The sequence below is a fragment of the Typopeltis vanoorti genome, chromosome 24 (genome assembly GCF_054136105.1).
Source record: "Typopeltis vanoorti isolate ZY-2024b chromosome 24, IOZ_Tvanoo_1.0, whole genome shotgun sequence".
Lineage (NCBI taxonomy): Eukaryota > Metazoa > Arthropoda > Arachnida > Uropygi > Thelyphonidae > Typopeltis > Typopeltis vanoorti.
The window spans coordinates 68,478,726-68,503,148 of NC_143572.1; the positions used below are offsets into that span (position 1 = coordinate 68,478,726).

Below are 24,423 nucleotides of genomic sequence, written 5' to 3' on the forward strand. Positions count from 1 at the left end.
CCGAAAGACAATACGAAGTGCCGCAGTTGCGAAACCGAAGTTACCAAAAGGAAAAAAGGTATATCATGTGATTTCTGTTGCAACTGGCTACATACTTCCTGCACAAAAATAGATGAATCGGCGCTCAAGCTTTTTATCGAACTGAACCAGCCTTTTTTCTGTTTGATGTGATTTTCTGCCTTCCTTCTGTTAAAGAGCTGCTGAACCTAGGCAAATAAGTCAAAAATCTCGAACAACACCTTAATAACGCGATCGATACTTTCTCGTCCAAAATCCGAAAGTTGGAAACAAAGCTTGAGATACTCAACGACCAGCAGCCGATCGCAAGTGCATCTGTACCAGCTAATGAACTCCGCGATTTAATCGCATCAATGGTACATGTGTCGCTTGAGGCCGAAAACAAGAGACTCAATGCCATTAATCTGAACTTTCCGTAGGAAAATGGTAAATTTTTAAAAGAAGACGTTAGCAAACTAGCAGGAGAATGCAACTTTGATCCCAGGAATATCAAATGTCATCGTTTCGGACCCATAAACAAAAGAAAGCCCGGAACGAAATTTCCACGTCTCATGAAAGTGGTCTGTGATACACCGACAAACACATCCAAATTAATACCGGTGATAAATAGCAAGCTAAAGGACAGTTGCCCCAATTGCGTGCACATGCTTGATCTGACTTAACCTTTTCACAAAGGGAACAAAGATGCCAACTCAGAAAACAGCTAGAAGAAAAATGCCAAAATGGAGAAAACGGTTGGACCACAGACTACAAACAAACCAAACTAGTGCAAAAACCAAGTCACGCCACTAGTAGCCACCAAGGAGACCACCAGTATGCAGGCACGCATAGGAAACATGCAAGCCCCTTGTGGTCAAAGCCATGCTCCACAGACCCTTGCATATCCACTACACCAACATCCGTGGTCTCAACTCCAACCTTAATAGTGTTCACTATCATCTGCAGTCAACCAAACCCCACCTACACTTCTTAACAGAAACTCAAATTTTACCTTCCCCCAGTACTACCAAACTATACACTATTTAACTCCTTTCGACACAAGGGTGGTGTGTGCACATATATCCGCTCTGACATACCCTGCCAGAGAGCACCTAACCTAGAACACCCAATTTTGACCTTCTTTGGCTAAAAATATCCCTCCCTCACTCAGTCAAATTCATCTGCTGTCTCTATTGCTCTCCTAATACCACCAACCACTCCAAGCTCTTTAATTTCCTCTCCTCAAAAGTTGATTTCCTCCAGGCCCACTCTCCTAATAGTGAAATCATCCTCCTAGGTGATTTTAATGTCAATAACACCATCTGGCTTTCCTCTTCCAGTTGTACAGATCCTGCAGGCAGAGATGCTGAAATATTTGCCATCATCAACGACCTTACACAAATTGTTCACAAGCCAACCAAATACCCTAGATCTCTTCCTTACCAATGACCCTTCCCAATATACAGTGAATGTAGTCAGCCCCCCCCCCCCTCGGTAATTCTAACATAACCTAGTGCTCATCTCCTGCCCCATGCAACAGCGCTTACACAGTCACACCTGCACAAAAGTAGTTTGGCATTAAAACAGTGCCAAATGGGACAGCCTCCGAGACTACCATACTTCATTCCCATGGGTGGACTATTGTTTGCAGTCTTCCAATCCAAACATAAGTACCAAACATATCACCAAAGTAATCCTCACTGACATGATGACATACATTCCCTACACTTCTCTGAACTGCCATCCCCTATCCAAACCCTGGTTCTCCAAAAGATGTGCCAAAGCTGTACAAATGAAAAATCAGGCATACAACTGACTCAAATTAAGAACTCCATCCTCCTTCAGTGCCTATACTGCAGCCCGAAACAGATGCAAAAAATTATCAATGATTCCAAAACAGAATTTGAACGGGCAAAAAGCAGGAAACTTGCAGTCTGTCCTAGCGGCAGCCATGCCTTTTGGTCTCTTGCCAAAGCAATTGGTCGCAACTTTTGCCCTACACTACTCCCACCCCTATCTCATACCCAGATGGCTCAATTGCAACATCACCCACAGAAAAAGCTAATCTCCTGGCTTCACACTTTGCCTCCAATGCATGCATAACTGACAATGGCAAATGCCCCCCCCCCCCAGTCATTCCAACTGCCCAACATACAATGCCCCCTGTATCCTTTTGCCAGAAAGAGATCATAAACTTGTTGTCAAAATTAGCCACAAAAAAAGCTCCTGGCTCTGATGGCATTTCTCCAATTGTACTGAAGGTCTGTGCAGCAGAACTGACTCCTATCCTATGCCGTCTGTACACACTCTCTTACTCCACTGGTATATATCCCAAAGCCTGGAAATTGGCCTATATTCAACCCATTCCCGAAAATGGTGACAAATCGTTGCCTTCTAACTACTGCCCTATCTCACTCACCTCAATCATATCTAAAGTGATGGAGAAAACCATCAATTCTCAACTCCTACTCTACCTTGAAGGTACCCAGCTATTAAGCAACCACCAGTATGGATTCCGTCGATGCCGATCAACAGGTGACCTGCTCTCATATATCACCCATCTCTGGCCATATGCCATGAAAAAATTTGGTGAATCCCAAGTAGTTGCACTTGATATCTCTAAAGCCTTTGACCGGGTCTGACACAAAGGCTTACTAAGCAAACTTCCATCATTTGGACTGTCTCAGGACTTCTGCAGATGCATAGCCAGCTTCCTGTCTGGACGCACACTATGTGTAATGATAGATGGCTCCCTATCCTCCCACTATCCAACTAATGCTGGGGCACCACAGGGTTCAGTTCTCTCATCGACTCTCTTCCTTCTGTATATCAATGACCTACTTCAGTTGACCTCCAACCCAATACACAGTTTTGCAGATGACAGCACGTTGCACTCATTTGATAAACCTTAACCTACACAACTCACTTCAACCCACAGATCATCAACCACAACTTCCCTTAGTTCAGACCTCCAAGACATCCTTTGATGGGGCTCAGATAACCTCGTCAACTTCAATGCTGGTAAAACCCAGTTCTGTCTTATTTCCCACAAAAAAGAATCATTTTTCCCAGTATTATTTTTGATAACACTCAAATTCCTAGACAAAATGAAATTTCTCTTCTTGGAATTATCATGACATCAGCTCTCTACTGGCATAAACACATCACAACCATTGCATCCTCAGCTTCCAAAAAACTAGCCTTTCTCTTTCGCTGAACATTACTTCACTTCAAAACAGCTGTTAACCTTATACAAATCACAAATCTGCCCAGCTATCAAATACTGTTCCCACATTTGGAGTGGGGCTCCTAAAAGCTCCCTCAAAATGCTTGACTCAATACAGAGGAGAGCAATTAGACTGATAAATGATCCATCTCTTATCAACTCACTCCCCCCTCTTTCACATAGACATTTAGTCTCTGCAATTTGTATATTCTACAAATATTTTCATGGAAAATGCTCATCTGAAACAGCATCAATAATTCCACCACTCTGTACTAAACCCATTTGAACACGTACAGCTACCTCCAAACATCCTTTCACAGTACACCTTGAAACCCAAAGAACAAGTTTCTTTCCCCCCCCCTTCATCTCTGCTACTGCTGTACTGTGGAATAGTCTTCCCCCTGATGTATTTCCCAAGGAATACAATATACAGGCTTTTAAATCGAATGAAAACAAGGTTTCCTTTCCCATCCCACTACCTATATACGGTACTAATGTACTATAGGTTGACCAGCCAACCTCTCGTATATGGGCCCAACATAAAAAAAAAAAAAAACTTACTTGATCAACAAGCTAATTATATCAACTTATCCTCTTTAGCTCACTGTATTAATCAGATTATTTAAATAATTATCAATTTTCTGTTGTCTGATAGCCACTTATCTAAGTAAATTGCTAATGATTTATAACTCCTATATTACAGGTCAGTTCAAGTTCATGTATGAACAATTTGCATGGCTCAAGGAATGATCTCAGTAGTCAATCAACATTTAGAATTTTAAAAATCGAATGTTGGAAATTTGGATATTTATTTATTTATTTATTTTATGTGAATATCACCCATAAAATGTTGTAAACCTATAGTACATCAGTACAGCAAGTAGACCTAAAGATTAGGTAATCTGGAAATCTTGCTTTGGAGACCAAAAATGGAACTTTTTCAAGCCACTTTAGGCCTTTAACAAGCAAGGTGATGGTCTCACAATGAGCAATGAAATGCATCTATCATGTAAAGATATTCACAAACATCCATGTCCACTGTGGGATTTAAAACCACAGCCTGAAACAGTGTGGAGTTTCCTGTGAGAATACACTTACAATTTAAATTCTAGAAAGTTCACCAAGAATTTATAAAATTAGTGCACCACATCAAATATTCCCTATCAAGATGTAAAAATAATAGTGACACATATCTATCTCTGGTGGAAAAGATTACAGCCTTTATATTTAGAGAAAAAAAAAAAAGATAACTTTATGGAAACACAACTATAATGAAATTCTACATATGCTGTAATTGCTGATTTGGTCCATAAAGATGAAGACTAAATTCTATCATTCATAATCATAAACTATACTGAAAATTGCTATTTACCTAGTAACAGCTCCAGAAAATATCCTATCGATCATTCTTGAAGATATTGCTATAATAAAATATACAGTAAGCATAAAATTACTTTGAAACAAATCGATATTATGTCAGTTAAGAAAATCAAAACTATGATATGATACCACACTTCATTAATTAGCCATTATTATAATTATTATTACTATTACTCAGGCATACAAATGGAGTCTCAAGATGCCAAAGGAAGTCCATGCATAGCATTAATACAATAACTATTAAACTACTCATTTACTCATTCATCATTAACTAACAAAGCACCGGCGACTGGTGGCTGTTGTGAACCATTCCATTCATTCACCCCTTCCAAGCAAAATATCTAGTCCTTACATCTCCTTTGTAATTACACTCTTGCACAATTTCCAGGGATGACCTCTTATTTTCTTTCCCTTCTTGTCATACATTAAAACATTTTTTCTGTATCAATATTATAAAACCTCTTTCATAACTTAACTGTTTTAACCATATCTACTCTTTTTTTGTCTATCACCAATTTTTGTAACATACAAACTTTCAATCTGTTCCAATAGAGCATTCTCTAGAGAGTTGTCAACATACTGAGCACTGGATCCTCTCCACTATTTCTTCATCCCTAAGGAATCCAGACAATCAGATCTGTGTGCAGCAGTTCAGATGTTGGAAATAAAACTCTATAAAGATGGATAATAAGTTAATTACCTCTGCTCATCAGTGCATTCCTCAACAACCCAGTTAGCTATTCTGGCCACTTTTGCAATATGTCCTCTGAACTCCAACTCCTTGTCCACAACCATCCCCAAATCCCTCGCCTCATTAATTTCTTGCAGCCAGTTTCATCATTCTGAAGTGCACCTCATACTCGGTCACATTAAACTGGCCACCACTATCCTTTGTCTACACTGTCAATCTATTTAAATAATCATACATTTAAATCATTTATCCAATTTTGGAAAATCAGCAAACTGGATATTTCCATTCAAATCATTTCCTGTATCACTAATATCATTTCTGTATCACATAGGGATCACAAGAACAGATCCCTATGGAATGCACACCACCAGAGGAAGACAAGTCACCTGCCTTCTTCTGGATTCTACTCTTACATTTGATGTCTCTTTAATGCCTATCCATCAGCTTCCCTCTTTATTCATATTATCAGCATGATATCCATACCCCTTTGCCAATCTGTGTGGGAGAATTTCATATGGTATCCTGTATAAATGCATTTGCAAAGTCTAGCATCGTCATAAAGCTAGTTCCTTTATCCGACTCAACTATCATTTTTATAAATTGAAGATACCAAGAAATTATATACTTGGTTTAATCCTTCATCCAAGTGTAAGCAAACAAGCTTGCATTTGAACTATTTTCAGGACTGGACAACTCTTATAAAGAAGCTAATGACTTCACATCACTTGCCTTAGCATCCCACAATGCAAAGCAAGTGATGTGACGTCATTAGTTTCTTTATACGAGTTGCTCCAGTCCTGAAAATAGTTCAGGAGTAAACTTGTTAAACTGTACCTGAACTTTGCTTATACTTGGATAAAGGATTAAACCAAGTATATAATTTCTTGGTATCTTTAATTTATAGTATAACCAAGTGGAAAACCTTCCAACATCATTTTTATAATAAAGTAAGTAAATTATTAAGGCAAGATTTACCATTCTCAAAATGATCCTGCCACCTCATTGCATCATATTCCCATTAATCTATTCCTGAATTCTGCCCTTGATCAACTTCTCCAGTATTTAACTGTCACTTCTGAAATACTAATTGGTTTATATTTTTTTGTTGAAAGTTTTTCCACTTGGTTATATTATAAATTAAAGATGCCAAGAAATTATATACTCGGTTTAATCCTTTATCCAAGTGTAAGCAAACAAGCTTGCATTTGAACTATTTTCTGGACTCGGGCAACTCGTATAAAGAAGCTAATGATTTCACATCACTTGCCTTAGTATCCCACAATGCAAAGCAAGTGATGTGAAGTCATTATTTTCTTTATACGAGTTGCTCCAGTCCTGAAAATAGTTCAGGCACAAACCTGTTTGCAGGATTAAACCACGTATATAATTTCTTAGTATCTTTAATTTATAGTATAACCAAGTGGAAAAACTTCTAACATCATTTTATAATAAAGTGAGTAAATTATTAAGGCAAGATTTACTATTCTCAAAATGATCCTGCCACCTCATTGCATCACATTCACATTAATCCATTCCTGAATTCTGCCCTTGACCAATTTCTCCAGTATTTAACCATCACTTCTGAGATACTAATTGGTTTATATTTTTTTGTTGAAAGTTTTTCCACTTGGTTATATTATAAATTAAAGATGCCAAGAAATTATATTCTTGGTTTCATCCTTTATCCAAGTGTAAGCAAACAAAGTTTGCACATGAAGTAACTTCATGACTGAGCAACTCGTATATAGAGGCTAATGACTTCACATCAATTGCCTTACACTTCAATACGTGTATTGCATTATTCCATAATGCAATACACATATCCTTACAGACGTGTGATGCTAAGCATTATGTGAAGAGCCACTTCCCGGATTGGTTTCGACCTTTATTGAGGTCTCATCAGTGGGAGCCAGATCCAGAAGTGATACCAAGGTTGAAGTAATGCAGATATAGGAGTGCAATAGATCTGTGACCTTACTAAACAAGAGATCCATAAGAAGATGATTGTGTGGAAAGAATATCTTGAGAGTAAGAGTGACAGGAATCATGAAATATATAAAGCAGAAAAGTTATAATTATTGTAAAGAAAGCTAAATCAGATTATGAAAAGAAATTGGCTGTGAAGGCTGAAAGCAACCCAAAAGAATTTTATCACTGAGCTGCAAGTAAAACAATGAATGTGGAAAAATAACTTTAGTGAATGCAGACACTCTTGTATGAGATTAATGGATGAGACTGTTCAAATAATGAGTGCTCATTTCGCTAAGATCTATCAACCAAGTATATGTAACATGGTGCACAATGGATAAAGAGAATACAGGTGCATAAAACTGAGGTTCAGCAGCAGTTGCATAACCTGGATATTAATTCAGCAGTAGGACTAGATGGGATATCGACATGTGTACTAAAGGAATATTCAGTTGAAATGGCTTGGACCTTAGCATGTTTGTATAACTTGATTCTAAGCTCAAGAAAGATTCTACAGGAATGGAAAGAATGTATAATAGTTCCATTGTACAAGGGTAGTGCAAAAGCTGATGTGTCAAACTACTGCCCTATTAGTATTTTCTGGAGTGGTGGTGCCAATTTTAGAGAAATTAGTAAGAACTTGCATACAGAAATGGGTTGATAGACAAGCTACGCTTTGCAAAGAACAGCATGGATTTATTAAAAGAAGGTCATGTTTAAGCAATTTGCTCACATTATATATAATAATGTTACTGCTGAGTTGGATAAAGGGAATGGATACACTATGATGCTATTAGACTTTATTAAGGCATATGATAGGACACCACATGAAAGGCTGTTGCATAAGTGTGTGGCTGATGGAGAAGTATCAGAAAATTTTATATGGAGTTGCTGGATTTAAGGTGACCTGTGGTGTTCCTCAGAGATCAGTCCTTGGACCACTGTTGTTTATTCTATATATTGATGATACTGGAAATGACCTGATGGGAGATTTTCACCTGTTTGCTGAAGATGCATACCTTCTTTTTAACTCATGAATGAGTTAAAAAGAAGGTATGACATCTATTGTGGGTGATCTATGACCTCCCTCAATGAGTCCTTGACTCTCTGGAGGTTTCTGATGATGATAATACTACTACTAATAATAATAATACATTTTTGTAAAGAAAGCTAAATCAGGTTATGAAAAGAAATTGGCTATGAAGGCTGAAAGCAACCCAAAAGAATTTTATCACTAAGCTGCAAGTAAAACAATGAATGTGGAAAAATAATAAAGCAATAATTTGAAGAAATTACTCAACATCTAGAATATCTTGATAGTTTTCATGTTACATTTGTCATCTCTGATTCCTTTTACAGTATGCTCTCTTCCTTTTCTAAGCTTTTTCAATAGCCTCTGGCACATTTTGTCATGTTCCTGATATTTACCTTCTGTATTCTTAAAAGTTTTCCCATGACTTTTGTTTAGCTATTTTTAAACACAGCTTGGCTTTCTTATATTTTTCTCTGTATTCTCTAAGAATAGAGCCTCCATAGCTCAGTTGGTATAGACAAAGCCCTTTGGTCAGAAAGACCTGGGTTCGATTTTCGATTCCAGTCAGTGATGCGAGGAACCTTTATCTGGTCTCTTTCAATGACAGGTGAGTTAGCTTGTCTCATATTGAAGTAGGGGGTTTTTCACCGGAAACTTGGGTTTTTTGTCCCCCAGAACAGGCAAACCGGTCCCATGAATGCATGCAATTTATAGACAAGAATACTTAGAGGCATAGGGGTAACTGCCTTATCCTCGTATTATGGTTAGGAAATCCAAGAATACTTGGAAGGCTACGGACTCTTAATGCCTGTTAAAGCCACTGATGATGATGATTCTCTAAGAGTACATGCCAACTTACAACCTAGAACCTTTTGATATGCTTTCTTCTTTTCCATGACTATAAAGCTGAATCTATCTACGGTTCCCCTGTAAAAGCTGCTCAACCTGTAATTCTTTTTAAAACTTTCATAGATACTTTTCTTTTCAATATAATATTCACTTTTATACTGCTTAAAGATCACTTAGTTTTAACTAAATGATGATTACTCCCAATTTCAAATCCTTGTATACTAGTGTATTCTGAACCGGTGTGAAGATTATTACTGTTATTATTATTATTAAGAGAGAGAGACTTCTAGAGAGTTGGGCACTCATCAAGGGAGGCCACATTACTTTCAACCCACACTATTACCCACACTACTTTCAACCACCATTTCCAATAGTAATCCATTCCAATCATGCACCATTATGTGTGAAAATTTAGCTCTCACCCCCTTCTACTCAACATCCAAGGATGTCCTCTCATTCTTTTCCCACTCTTCATAAAATGAAAAATTCCATCTACTAATATCCTGAAAAGATACCATTGTTCATAATAATACAGTCAAGACCTTTTTTTTGTGTGTGTGTGTGTCTTCTCCACACGTAAACTGGTACATTTTTATGTTGAAACAAAGTGTTAGTAATGAGTAAGTCCATGTCATGAACAGAAATCCAGCAAGCATTTACCATTATTATTAGGTTTGCGCTTTGTTCTGAATTTTTCCAAAGCATTTCTACATGCATATTTCTGGGATTCATTTCCTGTCCTGTTTAGACTCCAACAAGGATGGGTTTTCTATTTTGCTTTATTATTTATTATTGATATTAATAATTTATTATTAATATTTATTTTTTTTGGGGGTTATCCCCTTTCCTCTCCCATCCCACAGGACTGGTTGAACCTTCCTAATGAGGGATTAAGTATGTATTTTATAACTGTCGATCTGTGTGTGTGTGTGTGTGTGTGTTCAAGGTGCTGGTTTTGCCTGTACCGAGGGACGAAAAACCCAAGTTTCCAGGTGAAAAAACCCTTTACTTCTATGAGACCAGCTAACTCACCTTTAATCAGAAGAGACCAGGTAAAGGTTCCTCACATTATGGACAGGAATTGAACCCAGGTTGACCAAAGAGCTTCGTCTATACTGAATGGATTGAGTTGAGACTTTAATTAAAGTCTCAACTCAATCCATTTACTAATTATTATGCTGCAAAAATACAGAGGTATCCAAATTTAAAATAGTTTTTATAAAATTGTAAATTTAAAGCAATTTTATAAAAGTGCTTTGAAGCTAGGCTTCAAAAATTGGTTATACCCTTGGCAATTTTATAAAAACACTTTTTTTTTTTAAATTTTAGCTTCATTAAAAATATAATTTATTTTGAAAAGTAACTACTTTATTAGATACATCCACCTAATAGTGATAACTCTGCAGGGAGTCATGAGCAATTAAAAACATTTCAAAATGATGCTGTCTCAAGGACTCAATTATATCCTATAGCCACCTCAGATTGAACTGTGCTAGATCACTTTAACAAGCAAGTAGTGTCACTTATCCCAATGCATGCTCTACTTCTAAACCTTGAATTCAGCAGTTGAGTATCTTTGGAAGAATTTATCAGCCATCAAAGAAAATAATGAATGCTTTATATAAAGTGACATATCCACTCTCAACTAATGGACAGTCAGATTGAATAATCTTGCTGGGATATGGATGTTTGCAAAAGTGTATAGATAGTAGGCAACTTTCTTCACCTACTGTGTGACCATTGTCCTGTTTATTGGAAATTCATTTTATTTTTCTAATTTTGCACACTATAAACAGTGCTATATACTATGGTTCCATGCGTAGGACCAGAAGACACCTAAGCTCCAACAACACTTCCTGTACTATCCAACTTCAAACCTGGAGATTCAAGAAAATATTCTCTGGCAAGTCCTCCATGCTACCAGTGCCCTGCAAAGCACACAGAGTATCTAGAAATCAGCCTGAGTGAGTCCAAAGTTTAGTAAGTCCATGTAACTCTGCTGTCAATATAAATCTTTAAAAGGACACATTTGCAGAGGCGAATTTTGATATGATGTGGTGCTCTTCCCAAAGTAGCCAAAAACTCTTGGTTTTTAGCCTAGTAGGCAGCTTTCTCATTATGGAGGGAAGTGAGTAGTTGCCCAACACCCACAACTTGTACGCTGATAAGAACTAACTCATCTCTGCTCTTTACTACCAGGTCAGGCTTCCTCAGTCCAATGTTAGTCCTATAGTGGGATTCTACTAGTTATCCAACCTTTGTTCCTGAAACCCTTCTTTAGTACAGGCTATAAATATAAGGTCATCAGCAAATGCTATTGCATTAACAGTGGTTGTGTCAAGACAGTAGCCAATATGACTTGGAAAAGGGGGGAAGAAACTCATTAATTTCTTCATTTCTGAAGAAAAGAGGAAAAAGTTGCTTCCCTCTTTTCCAAGCCTACTTGGTATATACTCCAAAGCATTGGGATGGACATTGATCTGGTGCCTATGATAACAGTAAAGGAATTTGTAGAGTAAATCTCTGATGCATAGGTGAGAAAAGCTTCCAGATATCCTGCAATAGACAGTGCCAAGCATATCTTGAAGTGAGACATTGATGTTGGCATCAGTCCTGAAGGGGCTTGAAAAAATGTATAATAATGTAAAATGTAAATGTATAATAGATTAACAACTTTTCATAGACAGAATTCACACACACACACACACACAAAAAAAAAAATCCAAAACATTAACACTACATTTATCTTGAGAAATGCGGAATGCCCAGAACTTTGCTATTTCACCCTATCCTGTTCAACATCAGCAACTTCTCACATTCACACCAAATCTTATCTACAAATTTTGTAGTAAATAAACAATTGGAGCATTAATACATTTAGTATGTAATGCTCTGATTGTTTAAATGCTCAGCTTAAATACTGGGCATCATGCTGTCTGCATCAATGGGCACAGATAATAAATTTATCAGTGATGAACAGCTTAAGTAAACTAGTCCTTGGACATTAATTAATTCCTGGCCTTTCTTTGCATAAACAGATCATACCAGTCACATCCTGTTGGCAAGACACATTCTGCTTACTGGAGACCAGGAAAAAAAGTATCACATTCTGTCTTTAGAGCAGAGTAGTATTCCCAGATTATCTAACCCATAGCTAAGTGATAGTACTATTGTATTATATAGGTTCATACAATCTTCCATGAGTGAGATGATATATCATAAAAAATAACTAAACCAAAAATTAAAATCCATCCTATCTTGAGAGTAAAGCAGACCCCCAATTATTTGGGGTGACTGTAAATGAACTTCCCAGATAAATGAATACCAGATTAATGTGTAAAATGACAAAAAAAATCTGTAATATGATATTAATGTGTATATTAAAAATGAATAAGATACATACATTATTTATTAAAAAAAAAAAGCAAATATAGTTGTGTTTTTGCCCCCATTTTCTGCATAATCAAGTGGAGCATTCACACACAGGACAAAACAACACTGTGGATATTTGTTGCATCAACAAATCTTCTACTGATTCATCCTTTTGCAGCAGGTTCACTAGACACCTTATTTTCTCACCTTTGATAGCAATTTGCCTAATGCATTGGTATCATTTAGGCCTTGTTAGCTAAAGGATGAATCTCTTCCTAATTTCAACTCATCAAAAAAAACTTGCACAGTACAAATTGTTCCAGAGAAATGGAATTCCCTGTGCCTTTGCAGATTAAACCCTATACCCATTGCTTTGTCAAGATTGCTATATGTTGAAGTTTTCACTGTTTTTCATTTTGACATACCAGAAGCACTACATTCAATATTTTAGCCTAATTTTTTATTCCATGAGTTGATTGTGCACCAACATTATATTCTCTCATTAATGCTGACACTGCACAACTTATTTATTTTGTTTTATTTTTGTGTGTGTGTTTATGAACTCATTATTATTATTATTATCTGAGACCTCCAGGGAGTCAAGGGCTCATCGAGGAGGCTGTAAATTATTCAACCCATCTATCATACCTTCCTTAAATTCATTTATACTAGATGCACTCACTACCCCCTAAGGACAAATTATTCCACTCACTCACTGCTCTCTGGAAGGAAAACCTAGCTCTTACCCCTTTCTTGACTGAGAACAACCTTAACTTCCATGGATGCCCCCCCATGTTCTCTCCTCACCTTCCATATAACGAAAAATTTCATCATCTGAAATGCTATAACACCCATTTAAAAGTTTATAGATCTCTATCATATCACTCCTCTTTCTCCTGTTAACCAGAGTCTGCAATCCACATACTCACAATCTGTCCTCATAATTTAATCCCATAATCTGGATATAATCTTTGTAACTCTTCTTTGCACTCTTTCCACAGCTTCTTTATCCCCTTGGAAACCAGGAGACCAAATCTGTGCACAATAATCCAGGTGTGGTCTTATAAAAAGGCAAAATTGCTTCCTTATCCTTACATGCCAAGGTTCGCTTCAACATAGCAATTATCCTCTGAGTTGTATTTGCAACTTTTGCTATGTGACCTTTGAACTTTAAATTCTTATCCACCAATACACCAAGATTCCTTGCCTCTTCAGTTTTTTGTAGCATAATCCTGCTAATATAATATGCTGCTGGAACTCTAACCACGCCAAAGTGCATAACCTTACACTTACTAACATTAAATTGACAGCCATTTTCATTTGCCCAGATTTCCAGTCTATTCAAATCATTTTGTAATTGCTGAATATCAGTAGCATCCCTGATTGTCCTGCCTATCTTCGCATCATCAGCAAACAATTGCAAATCTGATGATAGATCCTGCTGATGTCCTTAATGTATAGATTGAACAATAATGGCCCAAGTACTGAACCCTGAGGAACACCACTGGCAGATTCACACCCAATGTATACCACTTTTTGATATCTTTTTGTCAACCATCCCTTGATCCAAGTCAATAGATTATATTCCAATCCCATATTGTCCAGTTTACGTAACAGCCTATCGTGTGGTATTCTATCAAATGCCTTAGAAAAATCCAACATTATCATAGTGTATCCATTCCCTTTATCCAACTTGGCAGTAACATTGTTATAAAATATGAGCAAATTGCCAAAATATGACCTTCCTTTAGTAAACCCATGGTGTTCCCTGCAGAGTATAGAATGCTTGTCTACCCATTTCTGCATGCGAATTCTTACCAACTACTCTAAAATCTTCACTACCACACCAGAGATACTAATAGGTCGGTAGTTAGACACATCAGTTTTTGCACCACCCTTGTGCAATGGAACTATCATACATTCCTTCCATTCCTGAGCTGAGACTCAAGTTATACAAATGTATGAAAGGCCTAGCCAATTCAGATGAACATTCCTTTAGAAAATGGGCTGATAATCCATCTGCCCCTATTGACAAATTCTTATCCAGGTTATGCAAAAGCTTTTCAATCTCATTTTCATGAACCTCTAACTTTTCATCCAACATAGCAGTAGCACTGTGCACCATGCTACATACCTGGTTGATATATCTTAGCAAAGTAAGCACGCATTAACTGAACAATCTTCTTAGCTTCCGACACTCGTGTACCATCTGATTCAATAATGTTATTCTTCCACATTCATTCTTTCTTTTGCTTGCGGCATAACAATATAAATCTTTTGGATTGCCTTTACCTCATCATTGTGCCGTTTTAGATCACTTTTGTCAATAAAGAGATCATGATCTGAATCTAAACTCCAGAATTTACAATATATAACATAAAAATGTTCATTGGAAAAATAACCTGTGACTTGATTAACATCTTCTTCTTCTTCTAACATAGATACAACCTAAAAAAAAAAAATAAAAATAAAGTAGAAATAAAATCTTTATGCTACACTTCATTTAAGCAATAACTATATACTTGCCCAACCACACACACACACACACACACACATGGCCAATTTCTTTTCATACTCCGTTTTAGCTTTTCTCACAATACTCGTTACTTTTCTGGCCTGAGCTTTATATATTTCATAACTCCTCTCACTCTTATTCTCACGATACTCTTTCCACATCATCTTCTTCTTGTGGATCTCTTGCTTAATAAGGCTGCACATCCATTTCACTCCCAACCTATTTATTCTTTGAACACTAGGGATACATTGAGGTACAGCCTCATTCAAGACTTTTTCAAAGATTCCCATGCATTGCTGACATTTTTTCCATTCAGTAACTGATACCATGGGACCAAAGATAGTATTTGTTTAAGCTGATCATAATTTACAGCTTTGTAGTTCAGCATGTAGCCTGTTTTAATCGGAGCTTCAATACAAGTAGATAATTCCCAAGAAAGAACAGCATGATCACTGTCACCAATTGGTGGTAAAATAGTCATATTCTTGACAGAGATCCTTTCTGACGCTATGAGCAAATCCAACACTCTTTGACCTCGAGTTCCTTCTTTCACATTCTGCTTGAGAAAGTTGTCTCGCAACAATTCAATAATTCCTGTTATTTCTTATCATGAGATTTCTCTTTTACCCAATCAATGTTTGGAAAATTAAAGTCACCCATAATGATCATTTGCTTGGTACCCATAAGACTAAATTGGTGATGCATTTCTTCGTCCCCTACAACCGAGCCACCAGGTTTGTAGCAACACCCCCACCATATATTTCATTCTGTTAACCTCCATTTCACACCAGATAGATTCAAACTCATCGCTACATGGGACATCATTACCATCATTGTTTTCTTGTATTTCTACCCTAACTGGACTCAAGTCATCTGATATCATTAGTAGCACTCCTCCTCCTCTCCTATCTCGTCTGTCATTCATAAAAATAGTATATCCATTACACTCAATCCCACTTACCATATCTGATTCCGATAAGCAGGTTTCACTAATGCCAACAATCTTAGGCCACATCCTATTCAATAAAGCAACAAACTCGACCCCTTTGTTTCTAATGCTCCTGTGTATAAATTACAACCTAGCCTATTCGTATAATTAGATATGCAATCTATTTGGTCTTGTTCTAGAATTTTATCTTTTCCCTCCCCAGACATACTTAAAAGGTCCAAACCCAAAGCATATTTTTCCACTCCTTCCCCACATAGATAACCATGTTCAAAGGCATTCATATCTTAATCACGCTTATATACCATAGCTGAACTTTCACACACATTTTTCCCATGCCTCCCTTGATGATCTAGTTTTCCTGACTCTCTGCATTGGTTCTCATAGCAAGAAGTAATTTCTCCAGGTTTCTGATGCCAAATGAATTCAAGTGCAGGCCATCATTCTTATACAATTCTTTTCTTTTCTCAAACACACCCCACACATCTAAAAACTCACATCCATATCTTCTACATAGCTGCACATGAAATCATTTGCTATCATCGGCCTCCTTAACTCAGTACTATCATATCTAGGTAGTAATCCTACAATTTTTATTCTTTCACATTTCTTTCTCGCTTCTTCCAACAGACCTTTCATATCTCCTCTCATACTATGTTTGTCACCACTTAAATTATTAGTACCTACCAGCACTACCATTTCTTTAACATTTCTTTTTTGGTTTTCAATTACGTTTTTGTTCAACTGTGACAACATCATCCTCTTTCTTTTCAACATGATGAATAAAAGATTTAAATTAATTTTGTATTTATACAGTAAAACAATTTGAAATGAATGCAGACAAGCACAATGTGTAGGCACTGATTAACTGCATGTGACTGATTCCATTATTGAGGTTCTACTTTTATAATGGATTATATGACATTACAGTAGTACAATGGTATTGATGAGAGCAGTAGGGATATATACAGTATAATTTCCATTCTGTAATAAAATATGGTAACTATCTATATACAAAATGGAAATTAAAATTTATAATTTTTGAACTGAAAGGACTGCAGGCTCAGATAATTGGAAGTTTACTGTGATATTCTTACAATTTACAAAATCTCCATAGAAATCCTTAATATTCTGTTTGGAGTAGAGCAGTTCCCATAATCCCTTCCCTTATTTGATTGATTTATTCCATTCTTTATCAAAATTATAATTTTTTTTTATGTCTTTTCTATAACTTCATACAATGATTTATGTAAAATTTCATAACTAACAAGAAGGAAAAATTATTTATTTAATCAGTATCTTAGTATTTTAAGAGAAAAAGTCAATTTAAAAATTTACTTATACAATCACATATACACACACCTAAATATTGATTTTACCTCCGTCATTGTGCCGTTTTAGATCACTTTTGTCAATAAAGAGATCATGATCTGAATCTAAACTCCAGAATTTACAATATATAACATAAAAATGTTCATAGGAAAAATAATCTGTGATTTGATTAACATCTTCTTCTTCTTCTAACATAGATACAACCTAAAAAAAAATAAAAATAAAGTAGAAATAAAATCTTTATGCTATACTTCATTTAAGCAATAACTATATACTTGCCCAACCACACACACACACACATCATTCATTAATAATGCTCAGGATTCCTTACATAGTCAACCTTCATTATGAGAACTTACTATAACAAACTTAAAAATTTTTAGACAAATCCATATAGTATCAATGACATTTTAAATGAAAATCACTAGAACAACCTATTGACTATAACAAATTATTCTTCTTTCTTAAGGGTTCACTACAGTGAGAGTCGGTTGTATAAAACAAGCTAGAGTGATACCCAATTCATAAAATCAACAGAAATATAAAAACAGGATGAAAATAGAGCCTATTTCAATAAATTAATTGAAATTTTCTCATGTTCCTAAAAAAAAATACATATTTTTAAACTTGGACATCAAAAACAAATTAATTAATTCTGAATATGGGATAAAATGCATTCAAATTATAAATATCAATTTTTTTTATTGTAATTTTTTATTATAATCAATACCAACAGAAAGAAAAATTTTACAGAAATGAAAGAGATACTTGTCCTACTACAGACTTCCTAAAATTTGTTGGCTTCCTACTGGTAACTGGCTATCTATCTATTTTCCATTCCAGGCATGGAATGGAAAATAGATAGATAGCCAGTTATTACCAGGAATAGTGCTATTAGAGCCACTCACATATAAGTATATCAATTATACTGTAGCTTGTTGATTGTGATGGAGAATGCTATCCATAATGGTAAGTATCAGTTTTAGTAAAAATGGAACAGTAGCAAGAGCATGGAATCTGATAAGTGTCTGGGCTTTCTTCCCAAGGCACTGACAAAGAGTTGTTTTGAATCAAACCAAGATTCTGCACTCCAGTTGATTTAAATTTGATTATGCTACATGAAATGTGAAGCTTTATGACATTGTCAAAATCTCAACAATCTGACTGCATGCTTATATAAAAGTTTTAGGTAATCATGATTTAACTGTTCATAGCTTTATTTTATTTAATTACTTATTTTTATGTAATAATGAAAGAAATAAGTCTCTGCAGCTCAGTCAGCTTTGACAATGCCCTCAGGCTTGAAAGACCTGCTGGTTTTGAATTCTGTCTAGGCTGCAAAGTTCTTTGCAGCCTAGACAGAATTCAAAACCAGCAGGTCTTGACAAGCCTTTTCAATTGAAGGTGAGTTAGCTAGTCATATACAGAAGTGTCATGCTTTTTTTTTTTTTTTTTTGTTGTTGTTGTTTGTGAGTTAGCTAGTCATATACAGAAGTGTCATGCTTTTTTTTTTTTTTTGTTGTTGTTGTTTGTGAGTTAGCTAGTCATATACAGAAGTGTCATGCTTTTTTTTTTTTTTTTGTTGTTTGTTTGTTTATTTTCTTCCAGAGAACAAAACAGGTGAAGCCAGCCAGAAGAATTCACAAATTGACAGCTGATATTATTATTTTTTTGAAAGATTTTGAAAAACAAGCTCTTGATCAGATTCCCCTCTCAAATCTTCTATCTGGTTAAGATACTGCTACAGACACCTTGGCTACATGCCTACCTGATGGTAACCTGTCCTTATTAGAATACAGAAAACTACTCACACAGGTAGATATATTCACAAACTTTCCCATCACCCCCCCCCCTTTTTTTTTCTTCAACAATATGGTATCATTAAAACACTAACCAATAGAGCCTATAACTTTTGTTTAAGTGAGGACTCTCTGGCAGCAGAACTCAATCATATACACCACACCTTTCTATCTAATGGCTACAGTGGTTCCCACAATATCAAAAATAATTAATCCTTTCCCCAATCTATGAGCTAATCTTTAGAAAAATTTCAATAATGCTATCACCATCCCCTATGTCCAAGACACATCAGAAAAAAATAGACAGAATCTTAAAGAAATACAATCTTTGCAAATTTCAAGCTTAAAACTAGCTACTCTCATCCACTTCACTAAAGATGAACTCCCTCCTCTCTCAGTTCCTGGTGTATATATAGTTCTTCATTCCTGCAAGTTGGCCTACTGTGGATAGACAGGAAGATCAGCCACCATCTGCATGAAAGAACATAAAAAAAAACCACCTGCAGTCAGTCAGTCATGACTATAGTAATTGAGCTTTGTAGGCCATGCTTTGGATATGACTCATAGACATAGAATCAACTGGAAAAAGACTGCAATGCTACATTTAAGTAAGTTTAGTAGAAAGACTATTTTTAGAATTTGGTGCTATTCTCAAAAATCAACCTACTTTGAATACATATGGTTGCATATTGAAAACATATGTGCTGCTCTCAAAATTCAGCCTACTTTGAATACATGAATACGTAAAACTTCCCAAGATATGGAAAACACTAATGGCTTGGAGATCCCATTTTGCATCCCAGGCTGCTGACAGGTGATAAAGCTTTGGAGTGAGTTTGCAGCCGTCCCATGGCAGAACATATTACAGGGGAAAGATGTTAGCAGTGCATGGGATAAAATCAGTGGGTATCTGAGGAAGGCAATATCAGATTGTGTCCCCATTGTCAGGAAGACAAACAAGGTAGGCATTAGATGGATGAGTAGTAGTAGTATCAAGCTTGATCTGCAAAAAAAAAAAAAAAATGTTATGGAGAATTTACAAGGAGAAAAATGATCAGTACACCCATGAGCAGTACAAGGCTCAAGCTAGGAAGGTTACCAGCATAGTAAGTAAAGCTAAATCAGATTATGAGAAGACCTTAGCCAAGGAGATCAAGGGTAATCCCAAAGAGTTCTTCCACTATATGGCAAGCAAAGGAAGAATAACTTCGGAAGGATAACTTTAGTGGGTGCTGATGGTATTGAAGTGACAAATTCAGATGTAATAGCAGAGTTACTGAGTGATCACTTTTCAAAAGTCTATCACCCCAGTGAGGATATCTCTGTACCTGTAGCAATAACCAATGTGAGAACTGAAGTTAAGAAATCAGAGGTACTTAGTATATTGCAAAATTTAAATGGTATCATCATTTAAATATTAGTGTATCATCATCTACACTAATGCCATCTACTACCCACCTACACCACCAAGTATTTTTACAGATAATCACAAATATCCATGCCCATAGCAGGATTCAAACAACCTTTTGGCTGGAGAGCGGATATGCTAACCACTTGGCTAACCAGGCTGGCTCATCCAACCAGTCTCAATATGATTGAGACTTACAAACTTCTGAAAAGGATCATATAGGATTTCAGTTGATGGAATTTTTTATTTCATGGAATAGTGGGGAAAGGACAAGAGGACTAGATTTTTCTTTCATAGAGTGGTGTGTGATTGGAATGGATTGCCATTAGTGTGTGCAAGCAGTGTGAATGAATTCAAGAATAAGTATAATAGCTGGTGCATGTAGTATGTGGCCTCCCTTGATGAGTCCCTGACTCCCTGGAGGTCTCTCTTAATAATAGTATTAATAGTAACAACCTAGTTCTCTTCCTCTTGCTTATATGTCTCCCATTATTGCTTATATGTATGCTTTTTCATACATATAAACAATAATGGGAGACATATACTAAAAGAACAAAGACTTAAGTTCAATTCCCTTATATGTTAATTGTTATTAACATTAACATATTAAAGGAATTATGTTAACATATTAAAATATGTTAATATAACTCCTTATATGCATAAGGAATCTTTATCAGGTCTTTTTGAGTAAAAGTGAGTTAGCTGGTCTCATATGGAGGTGAAGTTTCTTCTCCCAGAAACTCAGATTTTTCACCTCTCAAATCAGGCAAAGTGGTTTGGGACTATGTGTATCTACAGACATAGAACACTATGATGAATGATAGTAGCTTGCACTGGCCCCTGGTTTGCCAAGACTGGTATCCTGGATACCTCCATACATTTACATCAACATAGGAATAAAGTTGGAATGGGAGGGGGAGGACAGCACAGCAGAGGAAGACCAAGAAAGAAATGAATTGAACATTAAAGAAAGCACCCACTTAAACTCCATAATATAATTTCATAAAAAGACAGCAGATAGAAAGAAATGGCAAAAATTCGTCTTTGAGGAACTCAACCCGCCATGAGCGGAAGAGAAGAAGAAGAACCTTGTGTTATTATACACTATTTCTCTGGGGATTTGCTATAGTGATTATCTACTCCCTCTCTCTCTCTCTCTGTGTGTGTGTGTGTGTGTGTGTGTGTAGAGACAGAGAGAGATTTATTTATATTTATTTTTCACTAGTGATCCCATTAGGGATAATTGTATGTATTGTAATGTAAAGTAATGTATTGTACTGCAGTATACAAATGGCCATAATATGGTCAAACTGGGTAATTATTTTATCTTAAAGTTATTACTCTGCTATGATAGTAGTTTTCTATAATGATCATAATGTAATAATAATAAAAAAAGGATTCTTGTGTGCTACAGTTTAATAACTTCTAATCGATGGGATTCACCATAATAATAAAATAAATAAAGTGCACAGAAAGAGTGACAATGACTATCAGGTCCTTGCAAAAAAAAAAAAGTGTTGTAAAAATAAAAATAATAATTTTCAATTATTTACTTAAGTATAATTTAACACTATGCTATTTAATGTGAAAACCAACATGAATTGTCAACTGTTTCACAATTTGCCTTCTTTCACCAAAGTAAGATGAAACTGCTTGACTAAAAACAAAATCATGATGTTCAATTCCAATGCATGTACTATCATATATACTGACTTAATCCAAGATGTGGTTGCATAAAACTGTTGTTGCTATTTTTTATCATTCACATAATTAAAAGCATATCATAAACAATAGTTTTTCCACCCTGATATATATATATAAAATACCTGAAGAAAACTGCTTTTCCTTAATTCTGGAGCTGTGATTTTTCCACTCCAAGACCTATTTACATCATAATATATCCTTGCAATAACCTAGAACAAAAATAAAATATATTAAGCTCTGATAAGCTGTTTGTCCAATTTAAGAAAAACAAAACCATAATAATATTCTGTTAAGATATCAAAGGTTGTTATGAGTTTAAAGGATATGTATTGATCTTTAAATCAATTTTATCTAGTTGAGGTATTTATTTGTTCTCTTGTCAGCCCAACATCATATTTAGGGTGAATATTGATTGTGTTGTCAAATAGTTATGAGTGTGTGGAGGGGGGGAGGGGGAAGATATATATAGAGGAACGAAGTTACAATTAAGTGGTATTTGATGATATTTTTGATTATCACTGATAACATGTACAGAGGCATAACTAGGTAGGGCATCCACCAGAGACCTTGGTTGTAATCTGAGATCACTGAAAATTAAGGTTTCCCATAATTTGGGAAGTTTAATGCATCCATTAAACTACAGGCTATTGAAAAAGCTTAGGAAGTGAGGAAAGAGGAATCAGAAACGATAAAGGTGAAATGAAAACTGAAGATAAACATATGCTAGATGTCTGGAGTAATTACTTTGAATGACTACTAAATAAAACAAGCAGTGTCAGCATGGTGGTAGAAAACACCCAACAGTTTGCATGGATAGGCGGTCGGGAATGCCTATCCATGCTTGAAGTAGAAAAAGCCATAAAAAAATCTGAAATGTGGAAAGGGAGCTGGGAGTAGATGAAATTCGACCAGAAATGCTCAAATATAGAGGTATAAAACATGTGGACAGACTTACGTGTTCGTCGTGCATGTTGTTTATTTTTTAACGGTATATATTAGAACACAGAAAAATAAGTGAATAATTAATTTATTAACTTATTGCTGATATTTCGCTGGTGTTATAACCAGCATCTTCAGAGCACAAAAACACAGTTTGTCACAATACGCAAGACTATAACAACATGGTGTAATCAACGGACTAGTTAAACAAAATTGTAGCAGCAACACAAAGACTAGAGTCCTGATTTTGGTGCCCTCTATCTGAAAAAAAAAAAAAATTGCAGCTATCACATAAGACTGGAGTCCTAAACAGAGAAAAAAAAGAAAAAACTGGTACTAGTTTTTTCTTATCTAATTCTTATCTAATTTTTTTCTAGTTTTTTAAGATGACTGTCTCCCAGATTTTAGGCAAATTTATACAGCCATATTTGTTGAGATTTGGAGTGTGTTTCAGAGCTTCTGCTCATGTAATCAAGCCTACTACAGTCAAACAGGAAGAACTGTGAACATCTGCATCAATGAACACAAAAGATACATCCAGCATTATCACTATGGCAAGTCAGGCCTAGCAGACCATATTCTGGATACCCCTGCACACAGGATCAACTGGAAGAACACAAAAGTACTGCACAGAAGCTCTTACAAGTCAGAGAGACTGTTCTTAGAGGCAACAGAAGCCCTGAAACACACTCCAAATCTCAACAAATATGGCTGTATAAATTTGCCTAAAATCTGGAAGACAGTCATCTTAAGAAAAAACTAGTATCGGTTTTTTTTCTTTTTTTTCTCTGTTTAGGACTCTAGTCTTATATGATAGTTGCAATTTTTTTTTTTCAGATAGAGGGTGCCAAAATCAGGACTCTAGTCTTTGTGTTGCTGCTACAATTTTGTTTAACTAGTCCGTTGATTACACCATGTTGTTATAGTCTCGCGTATTGTGACAAACTGTGTTTTTGTGCTCTGAAGATGCTGGTTATAACATCAGCGAAATATCAGCAATAAGTTAATAAATTAATTATTCACTTATTTTTCTGTGTTCTAATATATACCGTTAAAAAATAAACAACATAGAGGTATAAAAGTTTTAAAGTGGCTGCACTGCTTTAGAGAGCTGTACTGCTTCCTGGTCTTTTAAATAAGGCAGTGGCTTGTAGCCTAATGTTGTCTGCTTCAACTTGTGAATTCAATGTTTGGCATTAACTTCAGCATGAAATTTTTTTCATCACTGTCCTGCTCAAAAACTTGGAATTTTCAACTTTAGTCT

At 35.8% G+C, this 24,423-nt stretch overlaps 1 protein-coding gene across 3 annotated transcripts in view; it reads right to left on the bottom strand.

The window, feature by feature from the left end:
• LOC150093384 (serine/threonine-protein phosphatase 2A regulatory subunit B'' subunit beta-like) overlaps positions 1-24,423 on the bottom strand; it is a 284,810-nt gene that overhangs the window by 43,934 nt on the left and 216,453 nt on the right. For all 3 annotated transcript variants that reach the window (XM_090413283.1, XM_090413284.1, XM_090413282.1), the window contains 3 exons: positions 22,343-22,429; positions 17,357-17,513; positions 4,596-4,644 (listed from right to left, as the gene is read on the bottom strand). In XM_090413283.1, coding sequence (XP_090269409.1) covers positions 4,596-4,644; positions 17,357-17,513; positions 22,343-22,429 — 293 coding nt within the window. The remainder of the gene's footprint in view (positions 1-4,595; positions 4,645-17,356; positions 17,514-22,342; positions 22,430-24,423) is intronic.